We start from the raw sequence: 14242 nt of genomic DNA, 5'->3' as shown, positions 1-14242 counted from the left end.
GAGGAATAGTAAGGTGGCTGCGTGCTGCTCATAATGTATGTTGTAGGACTGTAGATAATTGATGTTTTTAAACAAGAGGAATGTCTCTGCTTAGAATGAATAATTTCAAGCCCTACGAGACCCATCCCTCAGTTCTTATATATTCGAGTTTTCGTCAACACCCCAGATTACGCGACATCATACCTGATGTTCCTATGACGTCAGGGGATACCTCAGGGGCATTTCCAGCTGTTCTTCACCATGGAAGATATGTAGATCTTCATCTTTCTGGGAGCGGAAAATAGCTGTGAATAGAACCAAGTTGCATCAATGGCTGGCCTTTTGCATCAATTAACGTTTCAGTGAAGAACAATGACGACTTTTGTCGAAGTTGAAAGCAAAGAAACGAACACGATGCCTTATCGCCGATAACGATTCGATAAACTGCAGAGGCTCTTACATCATCTTGGCTTCATAGTTAATGTCGATGAGTCAGCAGTGCTCCTCGATTCGTTGATTTTCTGAGGAATCATCTGCCTACCCATGGACATGCGAACAAAGAGTTTGCTATGAACCAAGGGTAAACCGATCGAGAGAGTATATGGCTGATGATAAGATTTACTGGCTTGGCCAGTTTGTTTTCCACGATAGACAGCTAAGCTTTGCTGATTAGTGAACTTACCAATTCGGTTATGGAGTTAGCAGCCGAGGTTCATTCGTCGCCTTGTCTTAGCGACCGCTGAGTCTTTGTCAATGTTCACTCTTAGACAGAAGATATCCTCCCTTTATATGTCTATTTTCCTCCATTTACCCACTCTTGATTATTCTAAAGTCCTGTGAATTAACCATTGAGTTCGACCAAAATGCCTATCACCAACCGACAAGCCATCTACGCCAATACGCCCTCTCCGGCAATCGATCCCTCCTTGTCGAACGGTACCTTCAAGATCTCAACCACAACAATCTCCGACAATGTCCCCGATGACAAAGTCCTTGTGCGCGTACACTACCTTTCGCTCGACCCGGCCATGCGGCAGTGGCTCACAGCGAAACGATCCTACATCGCCCCTGTCGAACGTGGTAGCGTCATGCGCGGCCAGAGTATCGCGCAAGTGATCGGCGTCGGAAGCAACCTTAAAACTCAATACAAAGCTGGAGACTGGGTGATCGCCTACTCGGGCTGGCAAGAGTATGCCTTGCTGGGACAAAAGGAGGCACAGAAGGTGGTCATTCCTCCGGGATGCAGGCCGACCGATGCAATGTCGGTGCTGGGCATGACCGGCCTGACAGCATACTTTGGCATGACGGAAGTTGGACAACCAAAGCCGGGGGATACTGTCGTTGTCTCAGGTGCTGCGGGTGCTACTGGCATGGTAGCCGGACAGATCGCTAAGATCAAGGGTGCAAAGAGAGTTGTTGGGTTGGCAGGCAGCGCTGAGAAATGTGCCTTCCTGCGTAACGAGTTGGGCTTTGATGCTGCTATCAATTACAAGGACAAGGATTGGAAGAAGCAATTGAAGGATGCGACTCCGGAGTACATCGATGTCTTCTTTGACAACACCGGAGGTGAGATTCTTGATGCTTGTCTTGCTCGGGCTGCGCGCGACGCTCGGTTTGCCATCTGTGGTGCGATCAGCCAGTATAACTCTGCTAAGCCGCAGGGTCCAGCTAGCTTCATGACTGTTATTGTAAGTTTCCCGTGCGTTTCGAACACTGAAAGTAGCTGCTGATAACATTCTTTCTAAGTCGCAACGAGTGACGATGAAGGGTTTCATCGTCTTCGACTACGCTAAGAAATACCCGATCGCCCTGAAGGACTTGTCCGAGTGGCTGACGCAGGGTAAGATCAAGCGCAAGGAGCACATTGTTCCGGGTGGGTTGGAGGCTGCGCCTCAGGGTTTGGTAGACCTGTATGGGGGTGTTAATACGGGCAAAATGATGGTTGAGGTGGCTCCTGTGAGTGAGGCGATTGGAGCCAAGGCCAAATTGTAGGCAGCTGGTCTGTCGCATGCATATAGTTCTAGTCCAATAATGAATTCGTGACATTCTCATTGTCGTCGTAGGATAGGACCAGGAACATAGTCAAGAGATTATACAACCCCTCGGTTTAGCAGATATATCTTCCTCTGAACAAGTGAACGAACGATTAGTATCGCATTCTAAAAATAATGAACAGGTCCAGGACCAAGAAGCACTAGATCCATGAACCATACACCCCCAGACCAGGGCAAGCATCGTTGTTTATAATAGATTTATAGTAATAAATAACCATTGCCTATTTCCAAACACAAACTATATCACAATGACCTACATAAATCAAAAATGACCTTATCTCATCGTAAGAGCACCATACAGTAAATGGTCGGTAACTCATCCGACGCAGCCTCGACGTCATACCGATGAGGCAATACTTGCCTCACCAGGTCTCGAACAACGACATGGAAAACAACCAACATATTACTCAATTGCCATTGATCAGTGATGTATAAAATGCTCTTTCTCCCCCTAGTCAGCTCAATTTCAATTTCATTATGCTCCGCCAGAACATTCTCCCACGCTTTCTTACATCGCGCTGCTACAACCACAGATTAAGCTATAGTGCTCTTCAGAAGCCTTTCCTAGTCTATCCTAGAGCTCAATTCTCTGCGTCAGCATCTAATTGTTTTACTACTACAACATTCCGAAACGTGTCTGAAGCGATCAAGATGGAGGCCAAGGCAAGCAATGAGAACTTCAAGCTGGAGAACCTCTTTAATGTTAAGGGCAAAGGTACGTACTAAGTGTGCTAGCTATTATTCACGATGCGATCCGAATGCTAATGGAAATTAGTTGCCCTTATTACAGGAGGAGGCTCGGGTATCGGGTTGATGGCCACTCAAGCTCTGGCCGTCAACGGAGCCAAGGTCTACATCACAGGTCGAACTGGCGAGAAGCTCGACCGCGTTGCAGAATTATACAACAAGAACATCCAGGGCGAGATCATCCCCATCACATCCGACATCACAGATAAGAGCTCAGTCGACAAGCTGGTGCAAGAGATCTCCTCGCGCGAAAAGTACCTCTCCATCCTGATTAACAACGCCGGCATCAGCAGTTCGACCCAGACGACGGAGAAGGAGGATCCTAAGGAGCTGCGCAAGGAGTTGTTCGAGAGTAGTGCGCTTGACCCCAAGGAGTGGGATGATGTGTACCGCACAAACGTTACGCAACTCTTCATGACTACTACTGCATTTTTGCCGTTGCTTCAGAAGGGCTCCGAGCAGGAGAAGGGCTGGTCTAGCACCGTGATTAATATTTCGTCCATTTCGGGTATTGTCAAGGTGTCGCAGCATCATTTCGCTTATAATGCGTCGAAGGCTGCTGCTATCCATTTGACTAAGATGCTGGCGCATGAGGTTGCTTCGTCTGGTCTGCGGATTCGCGTGAATAACATCGCTCCAGGTGTTTTCCCTAGTGAGATGACGGCTGGTGAGAGTGATGAGAAGCAGAAGAGCGAAATCCCTAAGGAGAAGTATGAGGGTAAGGTTCCTGCTGCTCGTCCTGGTAAGGATGAGGATATGGCCAATGCCGTGCTCTTCTCTACCACCAACCAGTATCTCAATGGACAGACTATTGTGGTAGATGGAGGATATGTGTTGGCGGCTGGAACCGTCTAAAGCGTGTATGATTAGATGATACATAAACTGTATTGTAATTAGTCTTAAATAGCACATGGGTGCATGTCAAAGTGAAGAAGTCCAAATAATTATTTATCCAAAATAGGTGGCTATTAGTTGATCGTATATGACATTTGGAGCCAGCCAAATACCTAGCAGTCAGCCACACTTACCACCCTATTTCTCCTGCATCGCACACCTGTACATAATACACCCACTCAGACCGAAGTACCTCGGATGCCTTGATTCTTCGAACAGGATCAGGATGCAGCATTGCATATATCACATTGCGACAGCGTGTCTAACCAATAATCAGCACAAAGAGACTTTCACCAAGTCCTTGGAAACCTGAACTGAATCGTACCTCTTCCAACGCTTCAATCGGAGGATATCCATCATAAGTTTGTCGTCCGCGCAGATACGCACTATAACCTCCATCCTCATCCGCACAAGGCATCCTCCAAAGTAACCGACCACATCTCATAGCCATGTACACAAGCCCTGCGGCCCATACATCGCCCGCTCTCGGATCAACCGTCGCATAGTTACTAAACTCCTCCGGCGGAAGGTAAGGTATCGATCCCCGCAATTTTCGTGGAGAGTACAATGAGGACAATTGTAGACGTATCCTGTTCTCAGCATGTTCCCCATCCGCAACTTCATCTAGCAGCCACTCTGCGCTCCCAAAGTCGGCCACTTTCACCGCGCCATGGGCAGTAAGAAGGATATTTTCCGTCTTTAGACCACGATGTGCAATTGCGTTGTCATGGAGATACGTCACCGCACGCATGATCTGCTTAAAGAAACAGTCTGCTTGAAGTGCGTCTATACTATCCTCGGCCGTGGCGATCAGTGCGTTCAGGTTTCCACCGGCACAATAGTCCATGACTAGACAGGTCTCACCATGTTCGTTCTGAAGGACATCGATGGTCTGAAGGAGGTTGGGGTGTGATACGGCCGAGGAGAGAGATTGTTCGAAACGCTGAGTAGCTCTGACGAGGGCATCCGATGATCGACGGAGAATTTTGACGACATGAAGTTGCCTAGAAGCTCCCGCAGATGGAGATTTCCGTGTACATACTCTTACGGAGCTGTGGACGCCGTAGTGCAGAATGATGGTGGATAGACCGTATCGCTCTGTTAATGTCGAAGGAGCAGTAGAAGAGGGAGTCAATAAAGTCTGTCTTTCTTCGTCATCAGTTGATTCTCTGGGTAACCAGCAGCGTGCTAGGACATTCGGAAATGTCAATGCGGAGAGCAATTTAAGGCTTGATTTATGTTCGGGGAATTTCAGTTTCAGTTGATGACGATGGGTAGTGCATGTACCGTAGGAATTTTGTAACTGGGACATCGTGAGCTATATGATTTTTGCTGCGATTTAGTATGGGCCGCGAGAGCTTTTATGTACACAGATCAACAGAGTACACGATCAGATGTTCAAGCCCTTATATATAAGCGATGCATGTATTGGGTCAACTGACCATGTAAATCCTATGGAAGTAGTTGCGTTAATTGGTGAGATCCCGAGTAAGGGGGTTGGCGTGACATTGTTCATCTCAGGTTGTCAGCATAAGTGCCTCGTCCTTGATCGGATTGGATGAAGAAAGCCCTCGTCCGAATTTCTTAGGTAAAAAACCTGGGGAAATGGCGGGATCATGGAACTTTGATTTCAGTATAGCAAACAACTCCTCCTCTATAAATTGCGGTGAATCTGAAGCTACGTTGTTTATGTTCCTTTTTTAGTGTATTCGTCAGTATGGCAATCATTTACGTCGGTAACCCACATGGGGATATGGTTGAGATCAAAGCTCTACTGCTGCTTCACCGACGGAAGAGCACAGGTTGAGCGTCACAAATATGTATATCTTTTTGATTGATATATCTGGCGCAGGGAAAAGTAATAAAAGAACAAAAAAAAAAAAAAAATAAAAAGAAAAAAGAAGTACCAGCCTCAGCTCACATTTCGTATACGTCATATTCATCTTGACCGACCCCTGCGTTAGTGGATTGAATTGAATGATTGCTGAAGCTCACCTCAAAGACAGAGAAATCCTTAGAAGGAAATAGCCGCCTGTGGCACGGAGTACTCTTACCCAAACTGTTCGACTGCAACGTGCAGATGCCTGGATCTTTCTGTGACCAGTTGACCTTTGCAGTACGAAGACTTTTGGTATTCGGAGCGAATGACTTGAAAAGGACATCGCTCAAGAATCTGCCGGAGAGCAAAAAGAGCTGGTAGACGCTATCCTGTACTAACAATTTCCCAATTCAGCGGCATCGACATCGTTCAATGGCTCTTCCCCATATATCGACAGAACAGGGGAGAATTCTGCTCATAGCGCTAAGGCCTGGAGGGTATGCCTCCATTTTAGTGCGACGGCGGAGCTGCTGGATTAGGGCTCAGGTGTAGCGACTCGGATTACCTCTTTGAGCCACGATTGAAGCTGGTTGGAATGGCATGAGATAACAGATTGAATTTTCATTTTCAATATGACACATTCTATTTTGAAAATAAAGAAATGAGGATAAAACCTTGAAACCGCGTGGAAAGTTTAGGGGCCGAATGTTATTGGTCGGAAAAAAAGGCGCAGGTGGTGGTGAATCTGAACGCGGCGACGGTTCGTTTAATTTTGATGTCTTGAGGCATTTTCCTCAACCACACATCGCCTGTCGGAGAATAAGCGACAAAAGTCGATCGCAATACAGCCATGCAATCCACACGAACCTCGGTGGACTGAGTCCTCGACCAAAGTACTGGGCTACTGTGGCGCACCCACCGACCTAGTTTGAGCTTGATCCAACCCTATTGAGAAAGGAAGCCATTTGACGGAAATGGCTGCGGGATTTTACTCTGCCACTACCATCGCCATGATTTCAAGAACGGCATCTGACACGTTTGAGGCCGTTGGATGGGAAAATTCCCTCGCTGGTCGACTGCAATCGAACCTGATACGAAATGGAGAGTGGCCATGCTTCTTCCGGTACCTGAGGCAGTCCATGGATTACCAAGAACGGCAATCCATCTGTCATCGAATCCTACCTAGTCTCGAGGAGGTATCCATTTCCATCCTTCGTGCTCGTCTTACCTACGATCCCGTCAATTCTTTCATACTGTCTTATTCCCTCATGGGCTAGTTTCATCTGGCTAGCTGCTCAGGGTTTTCCCAAGCGAAGGCCCGTATCGCTTCTCCGACCAATGTCCACACGCACTCTGGCTGACTCCATCACATTGTTGTCCCGTTTCCCCTCTTCATATGTCTAGGAACGATGGCTGCCTACACAATGCCCGTAGGATAAATACTACACAGCTGGAAGCTGATCTCTCTGTTCACAATCTTACCTTTTCTTCCTTCAACTCCTCCCTCTCTCTTGCCTATATCTTATACGACCTGGTAGCACCTTCGGAGCTTTCCCATATCTTGCCTTCCTTGCTATTTTACGTATAGATAGCTCGCCACATATACCATGGCCGATTCGCCATCGTCTTCAGATCCTCCCGAGAAGGATTTAGAAACGGGTGAACAGCGCTTGGGTCGCCCAGAGCGGCGGACAACCATCAAATTCGATGGTATGTCGGCTCCAGACACTCAGGGGGGAGTTTATCAACCTCAACAGTCTAATCGACCCCGCTCCTTGAGTAGGGACTCGGTCAAAAGCGGGCGAAGTGGTGTACAAAGCTCTGGAACAGCCGGTATCCCTATCGAATTCCGAACTCTGTCTATCCAAATATCGGAGGCGCAGAGAGCTACCGAAGAACTCATAAAAGAAAGACAAGAGAAGGAGAAGCATCCGGATCAGGACTACTTTGAGAGTTTAGACTTTCATATTCTCAGCACGGACAGATTGTCTCAGCAACTCAATGTCGATTGCAGATATGGCCTCAGTTCATCGGCAGCTGCTCAACGGCTCCAACGCGATGGCAAGAACGTAATAGCACACCACCGAGAGAACTATCTCAAGAAGGTTCTCGGTTATGTCTTCGGGGGTTTCTGTTCAGTGCTGTGGATTGGTGTTATTATCTTCTTCATCTGCTGGAAACCTTTGAGCAACCCCCCTTCTGTTCCTAGCCTTGCAATGGCGATCTTGGTCATTATCGTTATCGTTCTGCAAGCAAGCTTCTCCGCATTTCAGGACTGGTCTACAAAGCATGTGATGAACTCGATACTCAACCTGCTCCCCTCCGAAGCACTTGTCCTACGCGACGGGAAACAGACAAGAGTTCCTTCGACGGATCTTGTCGTTGGTGATATAGTGTACATTGGTATCGGAAATAAGGTCCCAGCTGATATGCGCCTCTTCCAAAGCTCGGGAGACGTTCGCTTCGATCGTGCAGTGCTCACTGGTGAATCTGACGAGATCGACGGAGCAATCGACGCTACTGACAACAATTTTCTTGAAACAAGAAACATTGCTTTCATGGGTACCAGTGTGACAAATGGAAATGCGGTTGGCATGGTGGTGCTTACTGGTAGTCGTTCTGTGATGGGCCGTATAGCCAAGATGACCGCTGGTGTTAAGGAGAAACCCACTTTGATCCAAAAAGAGATTACACGGTTCGTTACGATTATTATTGGCCTTACCATCACGTTGGTCTTGATCATCCTATTCACCTGGGTCGGCTGGCTGCGTGTTGACCATTATTCCTTCATGAATGTCGTGGCAATGCTGAACAATGTGATGGGCTGTGTTGTTGCTTTCATACCCGAAGGCATGCCAGTCGGCGTTGCTCTCACTCTCATGATGGTTGCAAAGCGTATGAAAAAGGCCAACATTCTACCCAAGGGCCTTGCCACGGTCGAGACATTGGGTTGCGTGAACGTTATCTGCTCAGACAAGACCGGCACTTTAACTCAGAATAAAATGTCAGTCAGGTCGCTAGGGCTACTCGATATGTCGCTTGACGTAAAACAACTACCTAATATACAGCGCAATGATATGTCAGAGTCCTTGAAGAGTTTACTGCGCGGATCGCTGTTATGCAACGATGCTTTCTTTGATCCGGCAACAGTTGCTCTTCCAGTCAATGAGCGAGGTGTCACGGGCAATGCAACTGATGCCGCTGTCCTACGATTCGCTGAGTCTATCATGCCTGACGGTCGTAATCAGCTATCGACATTCGAAAGAATTCATCAAGTTCCCTTCAACTCGAAGAACAAATGGATGCTAACGATTCACCGGGATCCCACTGATACAGATGGGTATCTTGTCTTCGTCAAAGGTGCACCGGACGTGTTGCTTCCGAAATGCACTTCATATCTATCAGGCATCGATAGCACAGTCAAGATACTCGATGAGACTGCAAAAGGGCTGTTCTCGAATTTCCAGGCTGAATTATCGAGGCGAGCGGAACGTGTAATTGTGATCTGTCAGCGACGCTTCACTCCTCGTGCTTCTATTGGGTCTAACGACTTCAACGACGAGGTATTAGCTGAATGTGTCCAAGGTTTAACAGTTACTGGAATCTTCGGAATAATAGACCCCCCACGACTGGAGACTGCCGAGACGGTCTCAGCTTGTCGAAGGGCAGGAGTTCGTTTTTTCATGGTTACGGGTGACTTCGGTCTAACTGCGGCAGCGATCGCAAGAGACATAGGTATCTTCAGTGGTACTGCTGAGCCAGATACCGTAGATGACCTGAAACCCTTCACGGACGGCGAAATTGGCGAGAAGCAGTCGCTACATTCTCGCCATAGTCTCCTCGTTGATGGCAAGCACATTTCAACCCTAAACGATTGGCAATGGGATACTATATGCAAGTACGAGGAAATCGTGTTCGCTCGAACAACACCTGAACAGAAATACCGCATTGTAGAAGAGCTCAAGAGCCGAGACAACGTCGTTGCAGTAACCGGAGACGGAGTCAACGATGCCCCAGCACTACGAGCAGCTGACATTGGAATCGCAGTGGTCTCCGGCAGTGATGTTGCAATTGAAGCAGCGGACTTGGTTCTCCTCGACCGGTTCGATTCAATTGCCCAAGCCATCCGACTAGGCCGACTAGTGTTCCAAAACCTCCAAAAGCTGATCGCATATCTCCTACCCGCCGGTAGTTGGTCGGAAATCTGGCCAGTCCTGATGAATGTATTCTTCGGCGTCCCATTACCTTTGAGCTCCTTCCTCATGATTATCATCTGCGTATTCACAGACTTATTCTGCTCCCTTTCTCTCATCATGGAGAAGGAAGAATACGATCTCCTCAGTGTGCCGCCTCGAAATCACAAAAAGGACCACCTAATCAACCTCAAGATATACGGCCAATCATACCTCTTCGTCGGCGTCATGGAGGCCTTCTGCGCCCACTCAATGTTCTTCCTGTACATGTACAAAAAAGCCGGAATCCCATTCCATGCCCTCATCTTTGCGTTCGAGAGATACTCCGACGGTTTCTACGGCTATACACAAGACGAACTAACCAACTTCAACAACGTCGGTCAGGGCGTCTACTTCGTCAGTCTCGTCATGCTCCAGTGGGGCAACATCCTCTCTGTCAGGAATAAACGCATGTCCATCCTCCAAGCAGACCCCGTCCGCAAACAGCGTCGTAACCCCTGGCTTCCCTTGTCGATGGCCATATCCCTCGTCATCGCAATTTTCGTCACCGAAGTTCCGGGCTTCCATAGATTATTCAACACCGCGCCGGTCCCCATCGAGTTCTGGTTTATTCCTCTAGCGCTGGCGCTGGGGATTCTGCTTATGGACGAGCTTCGAAAGCTGCTAGTGCGACAATTCCCGAAGAGCATCATTGCGAAGATCGCTTGGTGATTGAATTTTGGCCAGAGGGAAGCAACACGAGTACTATCCTCTGTTGTTCTAGAGGGAATGGGTTATCTTTCGAATCAAAGATGATGTATGAGAAGGTTCATGAAAAAGAAAACGGTGGCAATATTGTTAATAAGTTCATGTACATGCCTGCAATTGGATAAAAGTGACCTGTCACAAGTCGAATGTGAATACGTGAAAATAATTCCCGAAATGAATATACTACCAAGTAATACTAGATGCTAGTGGTATTTTCTTCAACGTCTCTATCCTATAATTTATTGCTCAGCATATACATGATTCATGATTTAAGCTACCTACTAATACGAGTGTCAACTGGGCAGGTTTCAAAAACACCCCATGATCATGCTTGCATAGCCAAGACTACGCCTAGAGCTTATCATGGGTCAAGCTTTCAGAAAAATTACCTGGATTAGTAGTGACTTGCACAATTGACGTCGAAGACTGGTGACGTATTGGCCATTACTTCGTAACTTAAGTGAAAGGCAGGGATGTACTTCCTGCGTTGACTGCACCCTGTCGGCATCCGGAGCTGTACAATTGTCCTCAGGTTCCGAAGATTATAATTACGATCTATGAGAGTATTTGTAGGATGTCAAGTGTAAGTGATAATTAGCTCGGTTAGCATGAAATGCCCTAAGCACCTATAGAATTATATATCCAACGGCAAGAAGGGAAGGGAACAAAGCATAAGTCAAACGAACGGTAGGTATACAGGTAATAAAAGTGACAGCCACGCAGGGAAAAGAATGGCTAGATGAATTAAAAATAACTTTAACGGGGCAAACTTCTAATGCCGCACTTTGCCCGCTTCCCTAACCTCGCTCATAAATCCATCTTCATCGCCCGCGGTCGTGAGTATCCAGTAGTCACCAACGCCGGCACTGGAGAATTGACCACCAAAGCCCCCTGCAAGTGTTACCGGAGCACTATGGCGCTCCTTAGGCTTGGCTCCGGCACTACGGGGCCCCCATCCGAGGATTTCCCTAACCGTGGCACGACTCTCGTCATCCGGCTTGGTAAATCCAAACAGTTGCGCCTGCAAGCAACCGAGAACCGCCACTGCGGCTCGAATCATGATGCGGTCTCCCTCGAATACCCAGCAGTCCCAGACGCGGCTGATACGCTCGAGGTCTAGACCGTTTGTGAGGAGGGAGCGGAACATTGGCTCCCAGATCTCTTCATCCGAGAGCTGAAGCGTCTCGGTAAGGTGAGTGGCTAGGCGAGGGAATTTATAACGAAGGGTCGCAGTCGTTAGTGTGTAAGTACGACCGATCGCCCCCCGGTCGAGGGTGAGGAAAGCAACAGGCAAAGATCGATTGAGAGCATTGGCCATTGCGAGGAAAGCAGATGAAGGTGATGGGAATTGAAGGACGAGGAGAGCAGCAATTGTCTATCGCTGATTAGCTTTAACGATGCGTGAACTTATCTAGATGTGTCACTTACGTGAAGACCAGTGATATAGCCCACGTCACTCCGATACATAGAGTATGCCTCCAATACGTCAATCAAGGATTCCCGTAAAGGGCCGCCTACCTGGAACAGTTTCAAATCTGGGAATGCTTTGGATGCGTCGGCTTCAATTGCCTCAAACCACTCTCGCATTCGTTTGTTACTCTCTCCAGCGTCGCCATCGGCCCTTGACCGTACGTCTTTGGCGCGCTGCAATGCCTTCTTGTACGTTTCCTCGGACAAAGACAGCTCATTGCCGATGGCGCGCTGCCAGGTTGTTCCTCTGCTTCGAGCAGGTATTCCACGCCACCACAGTTCACGTGTTCTGGTTTCACCTATGGCATTCTCCCAATTGGGGTAAACGTAATCATCCCAGATACGCTGAAGTGTTTCTCGGGTGTTGTCCTTCTCGCACTTGGCTGAGGCAGCCTTCGCCGCCCGGCGCTTGTCTGTTGAAGTGGAGTTAGTAAGTTCTGCATAAGACAAACCGTAAAGCAAGCCAGAAAAAGTTTACCTGCTTCCCGTGACTGCGCCATCATTCTCTTGTACTCTTTCAGATGCTTCTTTTCCTCCTTCTGATCCTTAGGAGGAAGCCAACTAGGCCGTGTTCTCGTGAGAACCTTCTCCTTTTCTTTGCTGATGGGTAAAGGATCAATCATGATGTTGGACTTTTGCAACGGGGGCAGCTCAATAGTGCCTCTAGAACCCCGCTTAGACTCCTCGCTCGACCTCAGGGACGATAGGCCGCTTTGCAGGTTTTCTCCCCGCTTCCGTTCGCGCTGGTCTGCATGATGTTCTAGAGCCTCGGTGATGATCTTTGCTTCTTCCGACAAATCGGACATCATGCTATTGTACGAATAAACACGCGGGTTACGCGGGGAAATCTGGCCACGTTCAGGGCCTGCAGAGCTAGATCGCACGGCAGGTCGAGCGGGTCGAGATCCGCTTGGTGATCTTACGCCCGGCAATGAAACATCCTTGACGGAGTGCGATAAGGGGAGGGGCCGAGGTCCCGGACTCCGACCGTTCGGACTCGTGCTTCGAGAGGCTGAGCGATCTTCAAGAGGTCGAGGAGATATCGGGACGTTCCACAGACTTGCATCTTCTGGTAGCTCCTCATCTGAATCATGATATTCTTCCTCCAATTCCTTTAAGGTCTTGCGATTTGGCTGCCAGGACTGTTTTCGGTTCAAAGTAGGCCGGGCATTGGCTGGCGACAAGGATAGGCTATGAGTAGACGGCGAAGAGCCCAGATGAGATGCTGGTCGAAGGGGCGATGTGGATCGAGCACGCTGAGAGTTGGGCGTTTTTGACGGCGACTTGGTACTGCCAGGGTCACGTTTATTCCCAGACTTTGATCTGGAAACACTGCGTGTCTGCAGACTGAGCATTCCGTTGACTTGTGCCGGGGGCTTGTGCAAACCCTTCGTTTGTTGCGAGGTAGTGGTTAATTCGCGCGTCGTGATCATCGGGGTTTTGGACTGCATTCGTGCGGTCGATGACCGCGGAAGGCCGGGCCGACCATAGGGCGAGGCGACGGCATTGTTATATGCTAGATCCGCGTCGTCTTCAAGGCCAATATCTTCAAAGTTGGAGATATCCGTAAAGATGCCATCGGGGCCATCGAGTTGGGAGGAGGAGCGGAATGAGGAGGATTTAGAAGATTTGGAACCGGAAAGTTCGGGCGGGGAATTGGGCGTTGTGCAAACGGTGGTCATATCGTACCGTGCAAGTTGTTTTGACTGATCTATCGGAATGAACAAGAAGCGGCAAGATATTCCACTGTTGCCGATGGTAGTGAACAGAATACCAGGTTGTGACTGGGTGGGTCGCGCAGCGAATGCCGTGTCAAAACTTGGTGGTAAGAAAATCGAGATGTAAGAAACGAAAGACGGTAGGGCAGGACTATGTTCAAATCCAACACCAGGCGATATTAAGATAATCGACTATTGAACGTGACACTAAGAATCATCCAGAACCCGGTAAATATCCAGACCAGGTGCCGGTGACGATGTCGCTGTTTCGGTGATATCGCAATGTGAGATGATCAGGAGACAGACTAGGACATATGTAGATGGTCGTCAAACATCGAATAGGAGTCACTTAACGAAAGAAAGTTCAAAGAAAGGGTAAACGAGGGAGGAAGGGGTTTCGATCAAGCGAAGGACGAGAAATGATGAAAAAAAAAAGAAGGAAAAGCAAAATGGACGAGGTGGGGAGAAGGAAATAGATGGGGAAGAAAGAGAAGGGGGGATGAAATGAGATGATGGAGACTTGAAGCTGCAACCGGCGTGGCCGATGGGCCTGAGGCTGCGAGGTCACCGTCTTTGGACGCGGTCTGGCCAATCCCACGACTGCGGCTGGTGCAGTGAAAC

The 14242-nt window shown here is 48.5% G+C and overlaps 5 protein-coding genes across 5 annotated transcripts; 3 read left to right on the top strand and 2 right to left on the bottom strand.

Moving 5' to 3' along the window:
- Nucleotides 1-842: 842 nt before the first annotated feature.
- Nucleotides 843-1971, top strand: AO090005000137 (NADP-dependent oxidoreductase; the record flags this gene model as incomplete). The annotated part of the gene is made up of 2 exons (XM_023234253.1): nucleotides 843-1667; nucleotides 1747-1971. The coding sequence occupies 2 exons, from the start codon at nucleotides 843-845 to the stop codon at nucleotides 1969-1971; spliced, it is 1050 nt and encodes a 349-aa protein (XP_023088823.1).
- Nucleotides 1972-2684: 713 nt separating this feature from the next.
- Nucleotides 2685-3635, top strand: AO090005000138 (SDR family NAD(P)-dependent oxidoreductase; the record flags this gene model as incomplete). The annotated part of the gene is made up of 2 exons (XM_001817199.3): nucleotides 2685-2748; nucleotides 2809-3635. The coding sequence occupies 2 exons, from the start codon at nucleotides 2685-2687 to the stop codon at nucleotides 3633-3635; spliced, it is 891 nt and encodes a 296-aa protein (XP_001817251.1).
- Nucleotides 3636-3804: 169 nt separating this feature from the next.
- Nucleotides 3805-4986, bottom strand: AO090005000139 (serine/threonine-protein kinase; the record flags this gene model as incomplete). Its single annotated transcript, XM_023234252.1, is given in 2 exon segments — nucleotides 3805-3936; nucleotides 3955-4986. 2 exon segments carry the CDS (start codon nucleotides 4984-4986, stop codon nucleotides 3805-3807), a joined length of 1164 nt encoding a protein of 387 aa, XP_023088824.1.
- A 2114-nt stretch (nucleotides 4987-7100) lies between these two features.
- AO090005000141 (cation-translocating P-type ATPase) lies at nucleotides 7101-10397 on the top strand (the record flags this gene model as incomplete). The annotated part of the gene is made up of 2 exons (XM_023234251.1): nucleotides 7101-7203; nucleotides 7402-10397. The coding sequence occupies 2 exons, from the start codon at nucleotides 7101-7103 to the stop codon at nucleotides 10395-10397; spliced, it is 3099 nt and encodes a 1032-aa protein (XP_023088825.1).
- An 808-nt stretch (nucleotides 10398-11205) lies between these two features.
- Nucleotides 11206-13585, bottom strand: AO090005000142 (putative TBC domain protein; the record flags this gene model as incomplete). Its single annotated transcript, XM_001817202.3, has 3 exons — nucleotides 11206-11808; nucleotides 11862-12316; nucleotides 12382-13585. 3 exons carry the CDS (start codon nucleotides 13583-13585, stop codon nucleotides 11206-11208), a joined length of 2262 nt encoding a protein of 753 aa, XP_001817254.3.
- Between the last annotated feature and the right edge of the window lie 657 nt (nucleotides 13586-14242).

This window comes from Aspergillus oryzae, chromosome 1, assembly GCF_000184455.2.
Source record: "Aspergillus oryzae RIB40 DNA, chromosome 1".
Lineage (NCBI taxonomy): Eukaryota > Fungi > Ascomycota > Eurotiomycetes > Eurotiales > Aspergillaceae > Aspergillus > Aspergillus oryzae.
Note: the sequence above shows the minus strand (reverse complement) of the source record. Positions and strands in the feature narration are given on the sequence as shown.